Source organism: Xylaria bambusicola (assembly GCF_022495145.1).
Source record: "Xylaria bambusicola strain CBS 139988 unplaced genomic scaffold F5B22scaffold_8, whole genome shotgun sequence".
Taxonomy (NCBI): domain Eukaryota; kingdom Fungi; phylum Ascomycota; class Sordariomycetes; order Xylariales; family Xylariaceae; genus Xylaria; species Xylaria bambusicola.
In genome coordinates, this window is record NW_025953561.1 from 300,308 (window position 1) to 321,692 (window position 21,385).

The window sequence follows — 21,385 nt, forward strand, 5'->3', positions numbered from 1 at the left end:
CAGAGCCCTCTGGACCCTGAGCAAGGCCCCCACTGCCATGACATTTCGGCTTCTGCCATTTGGTGGACTGACGGTAGGATGCCGGCGGCTCACGGCGACAACGCGGCCAAGAACGACTTAACGGGGGAAGACACAAATTTCGCGCACGCTGTAGTTGGACTAGTGCCTGTCATATCGTATTCTAGAAGTTCGATGTAGACGATATACACATGGGTTTGTAGCAGGGTTACCGTAGCCGTGGCAGGGTGATCTCGGAACTGATCGCGAGATAATCATATCATACCTATTTCCCATAAAATGTTCTAGATATAGAACTACGGACTAAGGTTCTCTATCTAGAAAGCATTATCCGTAGTATCTAAGAACTGGCATATACCTTGGGCGAATTTGCACAATCTTACTTGAAGAGATTAGAGTGAGAAATGCATCAATGTTAGTACTTAGGTTTAGAAAACATGTATTAGGTATTCATTGATATGTACTACCCGTGTAAGTATGTGCCTAGTGGCCAACAATCCTTGTATGTCAAGCAAGTAAGGGAGCAGCTACACTAAAGTAGTCCCTCATGTTCGTACCCACCATGAGCAGATCATCATTCTCCAGGTACTCACCACCTAGCCTCTGAGGCTTTTTTCACATCTATCTATGGATGTGCCTACTCGAAGCAACACCGAACAAGACCCTCTACTTTCATAGATCAGGTGTCACGTTGCCAGGGGAGGTCCATCGCTCCAGGGGAGCAAACACCTCCTTGAAGATCCGCGGCCTCGAGAAGCGTCTCAGGATTTCCGAGTTCTGTCCGAGGTTTCGGCCTTGGGCGCCGCCAAAGGACTGCTGGCTAATCAGACCCGCCACGGTATTACAGTTGATGCATGTACTACTTAAGTAGAAGTTGGTAGCTGAGTAGCGGATCGTGCTACGGGTCAGGGCGAAGACGCCGTTAGGGCGACGCCGTCTTGTCGATCTTCTTCAGCAACGATCTCCACTCCCTGTCAGAATACACGCGACACGTATGTAGACGCTGATCACCGGTTCGAAGATCTCCGTGTTGAAGAGGTTGTACTCAGTCGTAGTCGAACGGGTGCAGTGTCGGCCGCACGTAGTAGTCTGCAGAGTCATCGTAAGTGCCTCCGGCTAGTAGTCTGACAGCTGGGTCCTTGTTGATCGAAGGAGTGCTGGGGATGGCCGATTTTGCTAATGCTGCCCTTGGGAAGGGATAAGCAACCCCTCGGAGCCTGGTATGGGTAGGCATTACGGATCGTGTGCTTGAAGGCTCTCTGGATGACGGACCCGTTGTGAGATAGGTGGAGTTGTTGTGGTTGATCTCACCCCCTATGTGCGGGAACTTGCGACCGCGCCCGGCTCCAATACCATCACCGATTTTGCGTAGATGGATTGGAACACATCCGACGAGCTTACAAAGTCAATACTGGTAAACCCCCAGTGCGTCAGAACCGCCTCTGTGGTCTCAACGACGTTACCAAGTACGAACTAGATTAAGTCTGCAGGAGGACCGGGTTTTAGGAAAAAAATCTTGTGAACAAGTGGGTTGGCATACATGTTCTGCGTGCTGCTATGGCTTCCATAACACGTTGCTCATCAGCGCGGGACCGTAAATGAGCCTGCCACCAAGCACCGTGAAGTTGAGCGGCGTAGCAACGTATACGAAATCTTCAAGAGAGGCTGCTCTAGCTGTGTTCAAATTCCATCGGTACCCCTAACCAGCTGTCTCCCTAGCATTTTGGCAGCATATTTGCAGTTCAACCTGAAGAAGTCTGCCAGCCCAGCAGTAGCATCGATCTTGGCTTGCCAGATGTTCTTAACTTGATCCAAGGCCGTTGCCGTAATCGGGTCCTTTCGGTATTTCTGGTAATTCTTTATGACGAGTTCGGTAGTCCTCTAGAAGATGGCCACTCTGTCGAGGAAGAGTGTGATTTGCTATTTCTCTTTAGCAGCGAGCCCCAACTCAATGGCGTTCGCTACTTGCTCCCTATTTACTAGAGGGTACAGTAATGTGTGGAGACGGCCGTGTGCTCGTCAGGCATGATCTGGTCTCTGAGTTTAGGAGAGCTTGTGTCTTTGTGTTGATGTAGATGCCGCTAAGTCGTTTCAATGTCTCTTCCGCGCTCACACCTTCTGGCTACCCTCTTCATATACGTAGGCTTCCAGTTTCATGAAGTCAGAATCTTCCTTAGATATCTCAGGCTTTCGACTGTTTCATGCAGCTCAGATCAGGCTCATGGCGCTCTGGGGGAACTATGAAACGGCATGTCGCTACTCTCGGCCGAGTGAGTACTGAACTGGAGCCGCTTTCAGATTAAGGTCTAATTTTTCCATATCTTGAATTTAAAGAGGTTTGTGTGAAATGTATTACAGTGCTAATCATGATGAGTAGCCTAACGCTAATTAGTGTAAGTTGAGCGCACAACTATGACCATGCGCGCAACACGAAACGGCGGTGAGGTTTGCGCAATTCTAGGTAGTTATGATACAATTTTCTGTACTGAGTTATAAATGATCAACTCATCATAAAGATTACAGTTTGCTGAAATGAGTTTGTAGATAATTCCGTATTGAGATATTGGCGTTTGTTGCTGGTTGAGGGTAAATGGGGCAATTCATGACCACTAGTAATTGGGTCAGATGAGAACAAATGTTACTGAAAGATGACTATCTTGAAAACTATTGGTCTTATGAAATTTACTCTTCAGTAATTCTGGGCCTTGTCTTGCATTAAGTGTATAGAAGCTGGCAGCGTCACTGACTGCTCCAGAGCTCGGCTACCTGCCCCAAGTCGCTTTGTATCTATTATCGACAAACAGCACAAGTCAAACGGGCCAAAATATAGCTTTCGGGGTTTCTCTTATTCTTCATCCCCATCTTTCCTCCGCTGTGGCACTGTCACCATCACCATGGCTTCACCAGCAGCTTCAATGGTAGCTCATCAAGGGGGTGGCGGTCCCATTCAAGCTGCGGTGGACCATTATGTGACATTATGCGAGAAGTTTACCGATCGAAAACAATAATTATTGAAAGATCTAAGTTAATGGCTCGATTACCTTAGTCAAAGTGCTACAAATGTTGTCACGATGTTATCGAAGGATAAGACAGGGGATATGCCACAACTTCGTCTACGTGCAACTCAAGCAACGAAGGACATGATGCAAGATATTGAAGTTAATATATCGCACGGCTTCATGATGCGACTGACTACAGAGCGGAGGAATACACCATCTTCGAATCAAAAAGGCGCTCTAGGTCATTTGCCTATCACGTATGAAACTGCTACGCATACGGCGCAGACATCGAAGCGACAATTCGGGATTCGAGCTCGCGCAGAGACTGGGATAGTCATCGATGAAGGTTCAGAGGACGAAGCGATGAGCTTCAAAACTTCGAATAAGAAGCGCAGATACGAGGAGACTACATCGATGAACCACTCGATATCAAGTTCGAGCAAACGACACCGCCAAACCGAGCGTATGATCAAACGCATTGAGGACATCGACGAGGCCTTCATATTCGAATACACTTACAAGACTTCACTACTTTGGATCTTATATTGCAAACAGTGTCATTTCAATAGTAAGCGAAACCCGCTCGTCCACACCACACACCGAGCACACTGGGCCCGCACGCATGGTGTGATGATAACAGTTCAAGAAATTCTTGAGCATCACATTGATTCAAGGTATGCTACAGTCACCTAGCCTATGATATTGAGACTTTCCCTAGAAAATTTGCTGTGCCAGAATTTAAATACTACCTAACACTAATGTGATGAATCTAGTGACTGGAGGCACTTTGAAGCAGGCTGAAAAGTACAATAAGAGTAAAAAGGTTGGAGGTGAGAAGTCTCGACTATACCATCTTACATGCAACGTTATCTAATGTTGGATTCCGGAACGCAACAGCCAAAGAAGGGCTAGAGTGCCAACCGCGGCGGGAAGATGTACCCAGCTACGACCCCCTGAGTTCAGTGAGCAACCTCGAAGTTTTCGCGTTGCCTACTTGTGTATATTCTCACGCGAGCACGCCCTGGACTTGATCAAACTAATTCCTGAGAGTTGTAGCCTATGAACTATTGCCAGAAAGCGTGTCGCGCAACCTGAAAGCGAGATCACGACGGGAGAAGGCGCAAGACCCCCTCAGCAAGTCTTCAAGTCCACCGCCACCTAATCGACCATCTGAGCCCCCCTCAAGCACTCGATACACAAGACGACAATGTCAACACGGAGATCCATTTTGCAAACTTGCTGCGACAATCTCCATCAGCGCGAATCGCATACCCCTTCGACTCTTTCGAGTACCCCAGCAACACATTGAACCATAGACGCAATTCTGCCAACCAAGCTGATGACCGAACTCCAGCATACGAGAGCCTCGAAGATTCAGTCGCCTTCGCAGGCTTCAACAACAGGAGCTACAAAACGTCCGACCTCTCTTTCAAGGGTACTGACTCTCGCCCAGATAGCTCTCACTGAGACAGCCCCTATCGTGAGTCCTCCTATCAGAATCCCGTACCCAGCCCCTCGCACTCTCACCCTTCCATTCCCAACGGGTCCCGCATGGACAAAGTCTCAGAGTCACAAATCAGAGACACGCGATGCAACACAGAGACCAGTTCACGTCCACAAGTCAGCAGCACCAGGAGGGCGGACAGCTGGCGGCCTAGTGTCATGGAGGTATGTCCCGGAGTGAGTAGAAGGTCAGTCACAGTCAAGTAGGTAGGTAGAAGGGATAGTATAGGCGTCAATATTCATTGAATCCTGAACCCTCCAACCCTCGAAGGGGGGGCCAACACCCCTTTATATAGCCAGTAGGTCTAATACAGCCACCCCTAGGGTCTATGTGACTATATCACCTGACACCTAGACAGAAATCTTTTCCCAAGGAAGTAGGCATAACGGAGATGCCATGATAATCCATAAACCTACGGGACACCATACTGATCGAGACCAAGCGATCACGGTCAGGCTATTTACGATATCTGCCTAGGTACCTACCAAGAAACCCACGTACCTACCTACCTACCCGTCCAGATCAAGGGAGGGAAAACGAGGGACAAAACAGATGTGCATCGAGGATAGATATGCGAGGAGTGAAACCCCAACAGGAAATCAGAGACAGAAGCAGGCATATGGGACGATGAATGAAGGCCTAATGAACAAGCTAAGAAAGGGGCAATAACTGTGTGCGAGAAAAGAGAAAAGAGAGAGCGACAGAGAAAAGGGGGAAACTTCGGAATAGAGACATAAATAAGCGTAAGGAAGACCCATATGGCATGTACCAATAAACGATAAATCTAGCTACTTAATATTCGCATCTCGATGGAAACATTCTGTCATTTCAAAAACAACGGGTGGCTAACTAAGTAGGTAGGTAGGTAGGTAGATATGTAGCAGGAGGGTATAAACCAGCAGCAAGACGCACGAATATCATAAAATTCCACTAAAGCAACGCTCAAGACCTCCCCATACATAGATAGGTACATGACTAACTAACTAGATAACTAAGAAGATAGGTACTTAGATATACAGAACAACAACGCCCACCAGCGCCAAGCTCCTTCGTCCCATTCAACGCAGAATTCATTTCGTTTCCCAATCTTCCCCCTCCGTATATACTGTCAGTAATACAGCCGTAGTAGTATACTATATCCATCCCCCTTCGCAACACACATATCCATTCATGTGTGTCTCTGTGTATACTTTCAAGAGACTGGATGGGTTCCCGTCCATCTTTCCAAGATCTAGTCCCAAAGCCCAATGATTATCTATCATAACCTACTGATTGCCCGTGCGTATCCATATGAGTCTAGCCCCGAGAGTAAAAAGATGGCCCTTATATACCACCGGTAAAGCCGACTCCGTTGATGCCCAGCCCGGAATCCATCCAGTTCTGCCAGTTGACAACCTCACTGGTATCCATGGTGACGTCCTGGTCGTCACCCACAGCCCCAGGAACATTGTTCCCGTAGAGCCCCGCGAAGTTATTATTATTAGTATTATTATTTGTAGTAGCGGACAAACCCGAGAGGTTCCATAACCAAGGAGGCGGGTGGTCGTCTGTCATGGCGTCCCCGGTTCCCATATCCATTTGTAAACTGTCTTGTTGATGATGGTGACGATTCGGCAGCGCGTTATCACCCCTTGTGCTGAAGGTTTCGATGGGGATACCCGGCTGTGGTGTCTTGAAGCCTTGGTGTGCGAAGGCTTCGCCGTTGAGCAGCGCTTGACTTGCGTACTCGCTGGAATCGCCCGCGAAGGCTATAGGAAATATGTTTTCGGGGCTGAAAAATGGCTCCATCATTGCGCTGTCAAGCTGCATGTCTGCGGACTTTTGGAATGACTGTTGGGGCGTTGCGGTTATTGTCTCCGATAAGCTGAGGTTGCTATTGCTGCTTCTGCTACTGCTGCTGTGGTCTGACTTGAGAGGATTCGGGGCTTGTGTATCCTGGCAGTTTGTGCCCACTAACTTCCGCCATCGATCTCGTGCAAGAGTGCTACGGATAGAGCTGGGTAGGTGTTGGAAACTGGCTGGTGGAAGTTTGTTGTGTTCTTCGATATCAAGTTCTTCAGCAGCTTGGGGGTTGGCCCGCAATCGCGCAATCTCGCTCTCTCGATGTCTCTTTGCTTGAATCATCAATTTTCTTAATAAGTTCCATATTACGGGTTTGGCTATGTCAATGTTCTTGTCTCCAAAGGTCGCATTGAGCGCGATCCATCCACGCTCGACAGAGGCGGACCAAGACCGACGACAAACCTCAAGCAGAAGGTATGCGACGGCGTGCCATTGGTTGTATGTTTGAAAAAGCCACCTCCAGCGCTGGATTTTTGGCTCCGAGTTAAGAACCCTACTATACTCAACAACTTCTATCGATGCCATAAAAAGTCGATCGCGCACGTCGCTAGGAAGGTCGTTGTTACCGGAAGAGGGCATTAGGGGTTGGTAGATAACAAGACTCATCTTGGACATGATGAGTCGTGCGATTGTGGCAGAGACCCAATTAAGCAGGTCGGTTTCTTTAGCTGGGCACAATCTCAGATATTTCTGATCGATGTGTTCGTACATCTCAATGAGCTTGGTTTCCTGTTCTTCAGGAGTGCTCTGCGGAGCCGTGGGGCACATCGATAGCGGGCTCGAGGCAGTATGTAGTTTCCTAGACAAGCCACAAATCTCATATCGAATGAGACAGAAAGTCATGTCCGTAGAGCCGATACGCTCTGGGGGGAACTCTGTCATTTCGGGGCTGATATCACTATCGTTGACGTTCAGGGGGAATAGGGTGTCAAAGGACCGCTCCACTACGGTCAACTCGCAGCCTTGGTCCTCTGCAGATCGAAGGTCTAATACACAGATGGCCCACCAAAGCCTCCGTCGCATCTCGATGTCAAATGGCGTTATGTTATCGAAGTGAGTCCCGTCTCGATGCAGACCCAGGGACTGCGCAATCTTTACTACTAAGCCAGTGAGCGTGGTAGAAAACTTCGTGTCATCGTACCGTCGGACAAGAATAAGAAATAGCACAAAAGCCTGAAGCACGACTAGTTCTGAGGTTGTTATACAATTTGCTTTAGCCAAGGCCTGCTCAGTAGCGAAGCGATACCGTGCAAGGAGCTGCGTCTTCTCGGCACCAAAATTCGTCACAACCTATAACTAATTAGAGTTGCACAGTGGACTACGGAAAGGGAATCGCATACTTCGTCCTGTTCCATAGACGTGATCGCAGCGAGATAAATAGAAAACATCAGAGCTTCAACGCCAGGAGTCATGGTGCTCATGTCGCTTCGTAATTCCTTGACAGTTTTGGTCATGGTAGGAACATGAAGAAGCTTCACTATCGGGTCAACATTATCCATATAGACTTGCCAGTAAAACAGCATCTGCGACGGTAGAGGGTGGAGTGATCGCAAGTCGACATTTGACGAGCTGTAGCCGAAAATGAATCCGTGATGATCGAGGTGTCGATCTGTTTGAGGATCCGCTGCAACCGGGGAGTCTTCATCACCAGACGAGTCAGAGGAATCGTCAGTGAGACGCTGGGTTTCTGATCGAAGGGCTTCGATCTATTCCCAAAGTTAGCTCTGCGACAGCCAAACACCTTGTATAACAAGACTGCATACCTCTTCGGTAATTTTACTCCAGAACGCATTGTTCACGTATCGAACCTTGCCCTTCTCATTCAATACAAGCTTGCCGAAGTCCTTGTGCACATCGCTACTGTGCTGACCCTTGGCATTTGCCATGTTACTGCTCGTCGCTGAACCACCAGTGTTTGTTCGGCGCGGCGCAGAGTAGCCGGGTGGGACGTTGTTCATCGACGAGACGTTCTCGATCGAAGGGCTTGCCGTCGTTTTCCGGCGATCGTTTTCGAGCACAGTGTCGGATGATGTTGCTTCAGGTGATTCGCTATTGGCTGCGCCATGCTTGTATGTTTCAAACTCAATTTGGCCACTCAAGTCTTCTACAATCCCTTCTAGTTTTCGCAACCGCTTCATAAGCTCCATCTCGCGCTCACTAGTCTGCTTAGGTGGAGCATTTGGATCTTTGGCACGCGGTCGTCGCGGGGCTCGTCCGGGAGCCGGGAAGACACATTGGATCTGTGCCTTGCGACAATTGCCGCACGGCATGTGCTTGTCGCAACGAACTTTGCGGCGGCGACATGTTACACAGCTCCGAGGATTCAGAGTCGCCGACGGCGTGGCAAATGGGTCCAGCGTGATTGGGCCAGTAATGAAGGATGGAGGTGCACCGGAGACGGGGAGCTGGTTGATGGGCGGAGTGGCCGTCGCCGGTACATGGTTGCGGTCCAGAGGTGTGGAAGGGTGAGGCGAATCGTTGGAATGGAGGGTCGGAGACCTGCCGGACGACGCCATGGTGGATGGGGAGTCCGCTGCGGCCGGAAGATTCATCGTAGGGGACATGCCAGGGGCAGACTACCAGACGGTCATATGATGAGGTTGGAGCTCATGAAACGTGGTTGATCACAAAACCAGCGTGGGCTGCACCAAGAGCGAGTGCCCGGTGACAGAGTGGTGGTGGTGGTGGGATGAAGAACGCTGTCAGCGGTTTGGAGAGTCTGGACTTCACAAAGCTGGTACCATTTCACGAATTTGCGGGCGAGAATTCTGCGTTTTTTCGTTGTTCTCATCACCTATCCAAGTCAAGTCTAGGGCGACAACAACAAACCGGGGCTTCTCGGTTGGGTTCAATAGAATATATTTCTCGCTCTCGTTTGCCTCTCGTCTACCGTCCTCTGTTCTCGTCTTCTCTCTTTTTCTTCTCCTTTGTTCTTTCAATTGCTCGACCCGGGGGTCAGCCCGTCCGTCAAGGGAGATGGTCGACGAGGAAGGTTTTGGAGAGAGAGAGAGAGAGGGCTTGGAGGGGCACAAATGAATTGAAAGATAAGATGCTGGAATCTAGTCGACTTGGCGCCGTCGAGACCTAGACATGGACCTGGACACTACCGGCGCCATCGTGGAGCGTCCAGCAGGCCAATGACAGCGAGAGCAGCTCGGCGACAAGGGGGGGAGGCGAGGGGGCTTGAGTCATCCTCCCGATCACCTGCACCCGCTTCTGCACCCGCTTCTGCCCGTTCGCCAACGCCAACACGGCGCAGGGAGTAAATTTTATTAGTACTTACCTCTCTACCGTATGTAGACTCGTGTATTATGTAGGGATCTCAAACAGGTCCTTTCCTACCGAGATATGTACCCACTGATTCTGCCACCGAGCAATTACGGACCGCTGTCCATTACTGTAGGTACTGCTGCGCCTGTACACAGCAACTATTTCCGAGAGAGTCAAGTCCAATCATTACATACCTACCTAAGACAATAGGGATTTTCAAGCAGGTCGCCAGTACTTACAATACCTACAATTGGTGTTTTTTGGCGGATGTGGGTTCAGTGAGTTCAGTGGGTTGAATGACGTATGCAGCCAAGTTGATTCAATTGCATATCGATAGTCTGGCCTCTCTACATAAGTACATACATGTACTGCGCATATACTTAAGCTTACTTACATACATGAAAAGTAAATATCCAAAGGGACAAGTAGGTTTCTTTGCGCGAACTAGACCGAATCCTTACCAGTTCCAGAATACTCATAAATTATACTCAAATGAAGGATGCACACTACATGTTTCTATCGTAATAGAGCAACCATGCTCATATGATATTCAAGCCAAGACATAGACGACATATAGTAGGCACATTAACCCATCGAAAAAAAAAACAATATAGTAATTCAACGCCAATCAATGACGCTTTGTATGTACGTCTTAAATCCATTCCATTAATAACAGTCGTTTGCCCTCATGCCGTCGCGTAGTTGTCTACAAGCACGAGTAAGAAAGTACCAAGAGGTATGCTATGCTAAAAATAGAAAGAAAAAAAAATGGAAGAACAGCCTCATTCGAATGTAGGCTTATGCTGCCAAATACGCCTATCGTTGCCCGTAGTCTCTATGAATAGTTGCCCTGGTCGAATAATCATCACACTCGATGCCATGTATCCCGGAAGTTTTCTTTTTGAGCCCCTCGCGCCAGTGCCAGCCCAAAGTCAAAACGCCATACGAAATCTGTGTTGATCAAATCCAGATGAGGAGTGGCGTGATGCGGTGCCCATGAAGCCAACCACCCAAGAATTAATGTATTTAGAGAGAGAGAAAAAAAAAAAAAAAGGAAAAAAAAGGCGCAGTGTGAAATGCTGCAGCCAGCACGATTCTGTAGGACCCACTCTCTGCATTGCGCCAATTGACATAGGGTTTCGTAAGTCTTCGATTAAGCGGCAGTGGTTTCGGCGTAATTTGCGTGTGCCTCGACCAACTGCTCTATTCGGGGAATTAGTTCGGGTATTCGAAACGGTTTCGAAATAACGTCGTCCTATTTGAAGTGTCAGTGCGTGTACTATGTGGGGGCGGTCTCTCAATACACTTACCACTCCCGCGGCCTTTGCATTCTCAATCTGCTCCGGCCGTGCATATGCCGTGACCGCAATGATGGGAATATGGCTAGTAATGGTACCATCTCGCTCCAGCTCGCGAATTTTGCGCGCACATGTAATACCATCCATAACGGGCATCTCTAGGTCCATTAAAATGATCGAGATATCATCTCCAGCGGACTCATTGCCTTGCCAGTAGCGCGATCCTTTCAAAATCTCGAGAGCCTCTCCTCCGTGATTCGCTACCTTAGTGTTGTTGCCAACATTACGGAGGGATCTCTGCAACACTTTCTGATTGACCAAGTTATCTTCTACAATGAGAACATCAAATAATCGTCGGCCATCTTCGGAGAATCGTGGTTCTGGGAACGAGGCCTTTGCGGAACCACTAAGGAGATCTCGAGCGCTAGCCTTCGGTTGCCGAGTTTCGATCGTAGTAGAGGAGCCAGGGGCGCGCGTAAGAGGAGGAGCAGAGGGAAGTACTTTACTTTCCGTCGGCGGAGCCTCCGTCTTGCGACTTTTGATATAGAAAGAGAACGTGCTGCCAACACCCTTCTGGGAGGTAACACCAATTTGACCACCTTGCAGTTCTGTAAGTATTCTGGAGATGAAAAGACCCAGTCCAGATCCTCCGTACTGGACGTGGGTTCGAGGCGTTGCCTGTGAGAAGCGCTGGAAGAGTAATTTTCTCTCATGCTCATCCAGGCCCCTGCCCGTATCCTGAACCGAGAAGAGCAGGTTGATCTTTTCACCAGTACCCCAGTCCCGTTGGTTTGTAAGGTCGTCCTGATCCGATCGATCACTCTGGAAGTAGGCAACCCCAGAATCTGTAATGTCCGAGATATCAGTGGATGCATCGAGAGTTACAACAATGGATCGTTTAGGGTGGGACTGCGTGAACTTGATTGCGTTGGTCATCAAATTGATCAAGACTTGAAGAAGCCGAGATGGATCCAGTTTCACCCAATCGATACCCATGTCAATATACCGGTTTTTGACCTGAAACTTCATCTCAATACCATTGGTATTTAATTCCCCTTCAAACATTTTGAGCACCCGTTGCACCACTGCCATCGGCTGCACATCAACAGGAGTAACAAGCAGGAGCTGGGAATCCAACTTAGATAACGTTAAAATATCATCAACGATACGTTTCTGGTGACTTGCACATAAGCTGATAGTATTTGCCGCCTCCAGACAACCGGCTAGAGCAAGCTTTAGATTCTCACTTTTTGAAGCCTCGTCCTTCAGCAAGCTGTATGTGCTCAGCGTGCCTGATATCTCGTCCGCGCACTGAAGGATTGCGCTAAGAGGGTTGCGCATCTCGTGACTTGTGATATCAATGAAGTTTTCCTGCTGGCGCTTGAGCTCGACAGCCTCTTCTCGCCGGTGCATCTGGATTTGTTCGGCCAATTTTTGCTGTGATATATTCGTAATGCACCCAAAAATTCCCTTAATTCCACCTTCGATGTCCTTTTCAGGATAGGCACTCATTAGCACCCATGTGTCGATGATGACACCTCCTTCGTGGCGAGCACACTTGAACCTGAATTCGTGGGTAATGGCCACTTTTTCAGAGACAAGTTGCCGCCACACAGCTTCAAGGGCTGGGCGGTCCTCATCTTTGACGCTCTGCATCCAGCTGTTGACACTTTCAGACCTATTGTGTCTTGATATGTCCCACCACATGTCGTTAGAATAGGTAATGCGCCCATACTGGTCGGCTATGAACATGCCTACAGGGGCAAACTCGGCCATGCGTGTGAATTTAAGTTCGCTTTCCTCAACTTCCCGTGTGCGAATGTGTAATTGTTCCGTAAGCTCTTGACGGTCTCGTAACGCCATCTGAGCTGCTCGCTGACCTCGCCGTATTTCCTCTTCAAATAATACAACCGAAGCTAGAGAGGTTGCTAGCTGTCTCGATAGCAGGTTGATAAAGAGCTGGTAGTCCTCGTCATATGGTCGTCGGGGATTAATGCCCATGACAATGAAACCGACAACGCTCTCGCTGCCAGTAGTTGGGTGGACGGGAAATATGACAATCGAGCGGCATGGCTCGCCACCACCTCGCAAATGAAACCCATCCATGAGCCCCTCAGGTAAAGTCCCTTGCTCTGATGATAGGGTTACCGGTCGGCCATGGTTCGACATGGATTCTCGCATATAGGGTGCAAAACCCTCGTTGCTCGTCTTCAGGTCCAGAGATCCGACCAGGCATGGGTGCTCGGGAGGAACACCAAGGGACGCTTCCAAGTTGAGTTGTGGTGGGTTCATCCAACTACCTGAATGCATCGAACAAATATCACTTTCCTGATCTTCCACAACAGAGTAAACTAGATTGAACGGGACATCGTCTTCATTATACTCGAGACCCTTGTTTACTTGACTCCAAAAGCTTTTGACATCTCGAGCGATGGCTGTCTTTTCACCAACTTCACGGAGAGTGAGCATCATTCTCTCGGCTATCTTTCTCCTCGTGTTCTCAAACGCGGGGTTATAGAGACCAACGACATTTCCATCCTCTCCTACCAAAGGCACGATCGACCAGGAGAAGTACGTCTCTTCGTTGAAGCCAGCACGCCGCAGGAACATACGATCGTCATTCTTCATCGTCGCCTGGCCAGATTCCCAGGCACTTTCGAATACCGGTTGAATTTCGTGCCAGATTTCGGACCATAAATCTTGGTATCTCGAGCCCATTAACTCGGGATGCTTACGTCCAGCCACGGCGACATACGCCTCATTATAGATCACCGTGAAGTCTCGACCCCAATATAGCGCCGCGGGGTGGGGGCTCCCCATTACCAAGTTAGAGATAGTCCGCAACTCTGACGACCATTCTTCCATGGGGCCAAGTGACGTGGACGCCCAATCTCGAGTGCGGGCAAAATGAATATGATGTGGTAAATCAGGGGTTAAGGGGATCCTAGTCCAGTCGAACGATGGCTGAGGTAATGACACAAGAGCTGCGGGGATAAAATCATGAGATCGGTGGATTACCATCGGCTCTCCTACGTCGTTATCCACACCCTGTTGGACTTGGCTATCAGTTCCCATGTCACCAACGTCACCGAAATAATCGCGATCTTGGATGGCAACATCGCTAGGGGTTTGGGGCTGAGCAATCGGGGTCAAGCCTCGGCTTCGTGATTCGAAGCTGGCATCGCGTTCTAAAAGTGGCTCGGGCGAAGCACGGCCGATTGATGCAGCAGTCGTGTTAGCACTGACAAAACGGAAACGGTTTCTAAGTGTATAGCAAGTCCAGCTAACACCACCATAGTGATATGATGGCAGAAATGTCTCCTGGCTTCCTGTTGGGTTACCACCTGATTTGATCCATGATCTGAAGTTGTCAAACTCCGCCCTCCCATCTTGATTATCCTGGAAGTCTCCATACACAAGTTGCCGTATAGAATCGGACACATGGAGCGCAGGGTTTGCATACAGGATTGAAAAGGGTCCGGAAGGTGTGTTGTTAACTGGGTTCAGACTATCAACGATGAAGGTTGGCCGATCATCTTGTTCAAGTAACTCTAAGATACCAACACCTTGAAGTACTTGCAATCCCGGAACAGATGCTTGGGTATCAGGGCTTCGACTCAATGTCGCTGCTTCAATAGATGACCAGCTACCCGGTGTACTCGAAGACCTTGCTGGGCTTGCCGCATTGACTGTGCCTCGAGCTAGTTTCAGAGTCGTCACCTCGGTGCCATCTCGCACTGTCTTTAACATCGTCGTCGCCTCCAGCCCAGTGTAGCCGAGTGGTCGCACGAGGAATGGTTTCTGTCTATGAGAGAAGAAGAGAGGAGAGGTCAGTCCGTCTACGACCTTTGGGGGAAGGATAGGTTTCGAAAAACTGCTTAGATCAATTTGTCGAGGGGGTGAAAGGCGAACCCGTTGCTTTTTAATAGGCGGATTAGTACCCTTCTCCCCAGCCTCGCCTTCTGGTAACCGCTTCGTATGTGCCGATTGAAGCCGAGGCGATTTCTGTGAGGCTGTAGAAATCCCCTCGTGACTGTGATCTGCGTCGTCTCCTATACACGCCGTCTTTTTTGTTTGGTGTAGTATATGAGCGTTGGATACAGTAGGTATCAAACCATAATGACCGTTTTCCGTCGCGAGTTCCCCTGCTCTTCCTGCCTTAGGATTATGCGCATCGGTAGCGAGCGTGTGCCGATACTCTCGAATCGCTTTGGTGAATACAATGGGATTGACGGGCGGGGTTTCGGACGTGAAGCTCTGATAAAGAGGAGCTGTCGTCGACTTGTCGCCCAGTATTGCCGGATTATGAGGTTCGTTAGGATTTGTTTCTCGTGTCATGAAGTGGTCTTCCTAGTTATCGGGTGTATAGTCGGTCACCACGCGCCAATCTGCCGACTCCAAGCCCAGGCACAGTACGTTTCTAGGTATCTGGGACGTTTAGACAGATCAGGTTTTTGTTTGGCCGTGGCCATTGACAGATCCAGGCGGCGGGTCGGCGATACTTGAGGGGCAAAACAAGCCGGGTCCGTCCCTAACGTCAATAATAGCAGCACTGATGGCCCGCAGCTAGCAACGTTCCCCGCCAGTGGAAACCCTTACAAACCGAGGTGTACAATGTTAGACGATCCCGTCCAGTTTGAACCCACTTGCAAAAGACGCCACAGCTCTTCGCAATAGTCGGACGAGCAACAAGGGAAGAAACCCACAGGCAGCGTCAGTGAATGGACACTGGCTATCTTCACGAGCGAGGACAGGTAGAGCTATGCTAAAAGAGCGGCACACTACACATACAGTAGAAGGTGGGAGGGAAGAGGAACAGGTATAAACACGCCAGCAGAAAAGTGGACAAGCAGTCGTACATCAGCCGGCCAGGGTACCAGGGAGGAGAGTAGCGTAGAATGTAGCAGTAGGTAGGTAGGATCTGGCAGGAGTAGCAGAAACAGGTAGTGTGGTGTACTGTACAGTAGCGTAGTGGGACGTGGAGAGGTGGAGGAGGAGGAGAGCAGTATGGCGAGGTATGGGAAGCACGTCGAGTTGTGCACGTTCCAGTCAAGTCGTAGGTAGTAGTAGTAGTAGTGAGGTGTGCTAGGCAAGTGCTAGGACAAGTTGGCGTGCCGGCGGCGAAGGAGGGGGGGGAGGGTGAGGGTAAAGAACTACTGTATGTAGATAGCTGGAGAGAAGAGAGGGCTTGAGCAAGTCGAACAGATGTCTAGACACTTTGCTGCATTCTGTCAATACTGGTAGACTGGGTGTTGAATGAGAATAATACGTGTAAGTAGTATAGACGGTGGTCTCTTTTGAAAGAGAGAGAGAAAGAAAAAAAAGGCGTTGATGCTTGCTTGCTACGTGTTGTTGTAGGTAGGTATGGAGGGAAGTATGTTTCGCAGAACGGATCGACGGGATATGGACAGGATGGGACAGGATGGGACAGAGACGTGCTACCGGCTGGTACCTACAGTTATCTACAATTCAGTTGGGTTAGGTATGTAAGTAATGTGTAGAGTAAGTAAGTAGGCAGATACAGTGTTCCATCTCGTGTGATGTCGAAGTAGACTGTGGTGGATAGAATCTGTTGCAAGAGTGTTGTGTTCCTACCTACCTGTGTAGAGTACAGTACTTATGATACCACCTGCACAGTAACAACAGATGGAGACGCATATATCACTGACACCAGGAATATCACCAGGAACATCACCAGGAAGAATGACAGACACAGTTATCAAGGAACACGGAACACCACCGACCACTGGCCACTGACCTGAGCCTGAGCCAGAGAACAGAGCGCCAGAGCTTTCTTTGCCAGAAGGACCAGAGGACAGAGGGGACAAGAGAGAGAGAGAGAGAGAGAGAAAGGTACCTACTCCGTACTCCGTACCCGCATCGAAATGAAAAGGTGCCGGGGTCTGCAGGACAATCGTGCGTTCCAGACCTTAAAGCTTCTGCTTGGAGCCTCCAGTCTGCTCCAGAAAAGGTTGCGAGGATCCTGGCACGACAAGCGATGATTTAGGGAAAGTTGGGTGGGCGATCTCCTCGCTCCTCGCTTCACTCAGCCAGGGCATGACAGGGGTAAAAGGCGGGCGGATCACTACAGATAATCACGAGAGCGCTAAACTCAACTGTACTCAACTCTTCTCAACCCATTCTCAACCCAGGCAGCAGATTCTCTTAGGTGGGGGGCCGAGGGGAGGAGCCTCTGGCGACAATTACTTACCCCCAATCGCCCCTGGTTTGGCTTGGAGCTAGTCCTTTCCGGGCATTATACTATGTAAGTATGTACTGTGTGCTTAGGTAGGTATTGTTAGCTCTCGGTACTACACTACAGTAGGTAGTGTACGCCAGTGCGCCATCAGGATCAGGATGTTGGTAACGTTCGAAGAGCAGAACATCAAAGGATGTAAGCATATTGCACAGCACATACCTAGTACTTAGGTATACCTAATATCAGGTGTATATCAGGCTTTCCTGGGTCTTATTCACTTCCACTTGGGCGCCGCTGGGTGTTCTTGCTTGGACCGAGTGTTCCAGATTCGTGACCTTGGCGTGGAGGAAGCTTCGTTTTCGTGCGACAGACAATCGGTGCTCGGCCGGGAGTTACAGTATGTAACCTCGGACCAAGAAGCTCTTCACTCCAATGTTCTGACAACCCTCTAGAGTACCGGTACCATCTACACTAGGTCCATAGCAGGTCCATAGTACTAGGTATGTAAGTGCATGTAGATCTCAGCCTGCGCTAAAGTACTGCTTATGTATCGCTCGTTCACTGCCTCCCTATCTGGCAAATTGTACGCTACACAGACACTAGTGCGAACTATTCAATGCCTAGGTAAACGAATCGAGTAGAAAGATCGGCTGTTGCTTGCCAGTTCTAGTATAGATTTGAAGTGGCAGAAGCGTATTACATACAGACATGACGGGCCTTCCCATTCCCCCGAGACCCTGGGAAAGAGAGCAGGCTGTTGAGTCCAATAAGTACTCCTGTGTATATATATGAAGTGGTTGTTGTCGTAGGGTAGAGCGGCTTTGAGATAAATACATACTTAGTTAGAAAATATCGCGCTGAGATGGCAGGGCAGACACGCCATCTGCAGAGAACGACGACGTCATAGTAGGCAAAAACGTGGTTAGGGTGATCAGGACTCATCTATCGACATCTTCTAGACCTTCTGACTAAGGGTTTTGGGGTTAGCGAAGCCCGTGGTTCTACTCACGGAGCCACTCACACCTAATATGTACATACTGTACGTGGTCTTCGAGTTCTTTTCTCTACTAGTACATCTACTTTACATAGGACATGGGCATGGACATGCTATCCAAGATATAGTACCTAAATACTACGTACATGGTAAGTTTCGTGTCTAATTGCCCATTTATGAATAATCACAAGTCGGCTGACCTCGATACAGCCGTCTACTATGTAGTGAGAGTTAGGAACTACCTACGTATGGTATATCATTATAAAATAGTTGCCTGTGACTGGTGTCTTCATCAAGGTCTTTGTCTATCCAGTTCCAGCAATAGCCGCTTTCCCCAAACAAGTAGGTATTTCCATGCAATTAGATCAGTGGCCGGGCTTCTTTTTTTTTTTTTTTTGTTCTCTGCCTGCCTGCCTGCTTCGCCTTCTGATCAGAAATTGTCTAGTCTCATTGATCTGAGTCGGGATTTCTCGCTGCCGGTATTCTACGTATAATAGGTACATAATGATCATAACCTACTTAGTTACTTGCCTATGCTAGTACTATGTATAACTGCGATCGAGGCAAAAAGAAGTTTGGCCTATGTGTTTGCGCAAGCCAATAAGTGATTCTAGAGCACTATGTACTTAGAAATGAGTGAGATGATAGTCTAACCGCTTGCGAACCACAGTTGATGCAGGTAGGCAATAAGCTGTTGTTCGCCCTGAAAAGGAAAAATTGCAAGAGTCAGGATTTCCTTCAGCTCTCGTTTGAAGATTTGAAATCCACCACATGCAGAGTGCTTCTAAGTAAGCCCTCCCTACTCCAGGGTAAAAAGACATACCTACACACCTTTTCGTACAAAACGTTGGAATTACATACCTATCTACATATATGCCGTGCATTCTGTTATACTCGAGAAAGACAACACAGCCCATCCCATCACAGAACAGTGCCTATACAACCTACAACAACAAACAACGTTAAAATGCCTCTCCCGCATACACCGCATAGCATACCGCATGCCTACATGTACACAGGACAAGAAGCATTGCTGCATGCAATAATGACTTGATGGGGGAACGCGTCTCCAAAGTTCCTTGCTATCCGGGCCATACACGTGCAAGATAGCAGGGAAGTATCGCAGCCGGCTCACATGATGTCGCATCCTCCCCGAAACAGCCATGCGACTTGTAGAAATCCCATCCCAGAAAAACAGCACCCGCGTTGTTTCTTAGCGTGTCTACGGAGACACGACATGACCGCTACGGTGTAATCTCGGTGTCGATATAGGTAAGTGTCTACCATGTATATATATATGTATGTATATATTGTAACTTCTCTCTTTCCTCGTTCTCGCAGCGAGAGAAGTAGGTAGGTAGATAAGTAGGTAGGTGTTGGTTGGTATGTCAGTGTCTAGAACACATGCCGTGTGACAGTCAACTTGGCTGCCACGGCCCGTATAACTTTGCGTCGATCGCTGAGTCTAGAACGATCGAATTGGGCACAAGGCGCGCCGAGTCTACCCACTCACGTCTGATGCTGCAACCGAAAGTCGGGCAAGCTGGTCCCGATCGCCCCGGGTCACTATTACGGACAGTGGGGGAAAGTATTCAACAGCCATTCCAAACAGGCCACCAGCTGGGAACTACGAAGTATTTATCGTCCTACCTCCACGTACCTAATCTACAGTGCCTATCTAGTGCTTTGAATTTAAATACGAGCCCCAGGACAAGACCACAGATCATCTTCCAAGTCAATCTGTTCTAAGACCTTCAGCCCAAGGGAAACCAGTGACAGGCCAAAGAACATACCTACCTAATACATACAGTACAACTACCGGTATCACACGATTGCTACAAACGGTCGGGCACACTGCCTACGACGAATGACGAACATGAGAAGAGTAAAATACCCGATATAAAATACCGGTATCATACCTATCAAGCTGGCTCGTTAAGATGTATATGTACACTTGGCGCTCTTCTGTTCCCCTCGGTAGGTTTCGCTACGAAGCCCAGCGGTATAACAGCTATGGTATGGTAAGTGAGGGGGTTGTTCATACGACCTACCAGATTGTACGGCAAGTTACCTTAGGTGCTTCAGCGTGTCGCCGAATATACATGTCACGAAGAAGCCTTATCTACTCGACCGGAAACCCGACTTGACTATCATCGTGCATACAAGGCAGGAGTAGGAGTGTATGACTTCCGAGTGTACTGCATGCACCCTACCCAACATTATCAGAACTGCCCGATCGAATGGCTTGCCACTCGCCCCTGTAGTCTACCATCTACTGACCTCGCTGGCAATCGATCGACATCATCGGCGATCTGATTCAAAATGCTCTACTGTAAACAATCTGATCATACAAGTTCCGCTTTTTATATCTGAGAGTACAGTATGGTTGCCAGGGTTCCTAGATCTCGGTTTTCACGACATAGGCGATCGATCTGATTATGCAAAGATGTTCCTTGATGATATTCACATGCTGTTTTGCTATTATGTAACAGCCACCATTTCTTCTGTGCTCAGCTGCATCGCGTTTTCGAAGAGTACGACACTACTATGATACTGATTGATATACATGAAGCGGCCTGTTTAGGTTGGCCGGGATATCTCTAAGCGCACTCAGAAACCAAGCGCTGTGCTCTGTAAGTACCTATACAGCTCTTTGGTACTTGGGCCACTGAAGTTCGGAAACCGATTAAACGGGTTAAGTAAAACCATTGTGTAATTTTTTTCTGCCTCTCGATTACATGAGCAAGCGAGTCATTCCGGCACGCATGTCTCTACCGTGTCACGAATGAGCTGGCATCATATCAAAGAACGCAGCTCGAAGAGAGGATATACGGCTCGACGGACATTAGCTTGGCGAGAAAGTAATAATATGTAGCTTCAAGGTCGACTCATAACAACCTACTCTTGCGGCTCCTTTGTATCTACATAGTATGTACACGGGTTTATCTTACATTCGCCCTAATGTCCTACTACCTATCATTGAGCATTCTACGATCTCTATAAAAGTTATCAAACTTTCAAAAGTTTATAGTTACAAAACTAGCTATAATAGGTTACCTACCATCCTCGCTTAATTGAACGTGTTGCAGGGATCATATCATTGTACATGAAAGTCGTACGTTGCATACTTTTATACCCACTCCGATCGCCACGGATGAGCAAGAGTTGCGTGTTGTCAACATCTCAGCTGTAGGCACGCCTGCATCGGCTTGGATAAATACTGTGCCAAAATCTGTACGGCGCACTTACTGACTTCATCGG

At 48.6% G+C, this 21,385-nt stretch overlaps 3 protein-coding genes across 3 annotated transcripts; 1 reads left to right on the forward strand and 2 right to left on the reverse strand.

Annotated features, from left to right (window-relative positions):
* Nucleotides 1-2,912: 2,912 nt before the first annotated feature.
* F5B22DRAFT_643705 (uncharacterized protein) lies at nt 2,913-4,701 on the forward strand (the record flags this gene model as incomplete). Its single annotated transcript, XM_047978313.1, has 6 exons — nt 2,913-3,004; nt 3,065-3,585; nt 3,791-3,847; nt 3,915-4,013; nt 4,074-4,306; nt 4,372-4,701. 6 exons carry the CDS (start codon nt 2,913-2,915, stop codon nt 4,699-4,701), a joined length of 1,332 nt encoding a protein of 443 aa, XP_047833554.1.
* A 702-nt stretch (nt 4,702-5,403) lies between these two features.
* On the reverse strand, nt 5,404-9,406 carry F5B22DRAFT_595314 (fungal-specific transcription factor domain-containing protein). Its single transcript, XM_047974134.1, has 3 exons — nt 8,127-9,406; nt 7,704-8,069; nt 5,404-7,653 (listed from the first exon to the last, which is right to left on the reverse strand). Exons 1-3 carry the CDS (start codon nt 8,925-8,927, stop codon nt 5,845-5,847), a joined length of 2,976 nt encoding a protein of 991 aa, XP_047833555.1. The 5' UTR covers nt 8,928-9,406; the 3' UTR covers nt 5,404-5,844.
* A 1,380-nt stretch (nt 9,407-10,786) lies between these two features.
* F5B22DRAFT_643707 (histidine kinase) lies at nt 10,787-15,269 on the reverse strand (the record flags this gene model as incomplete). The annotated part of the gene is made up of 2 exons (XM_047978314.1): nt 10,787-10,888; nt 10,944-15,269. The coding sequence occupies 2 exons, from the start codon at nt 15,267-15,269 to the stop codon at nt 10,787-10,789; spliced, it is 4,428 nt and encodes a 1,475-aa protein (XP_047833556.1).
* Nucleotides 15,270-21,385: the final 6,116 nt, after the last annotated feature.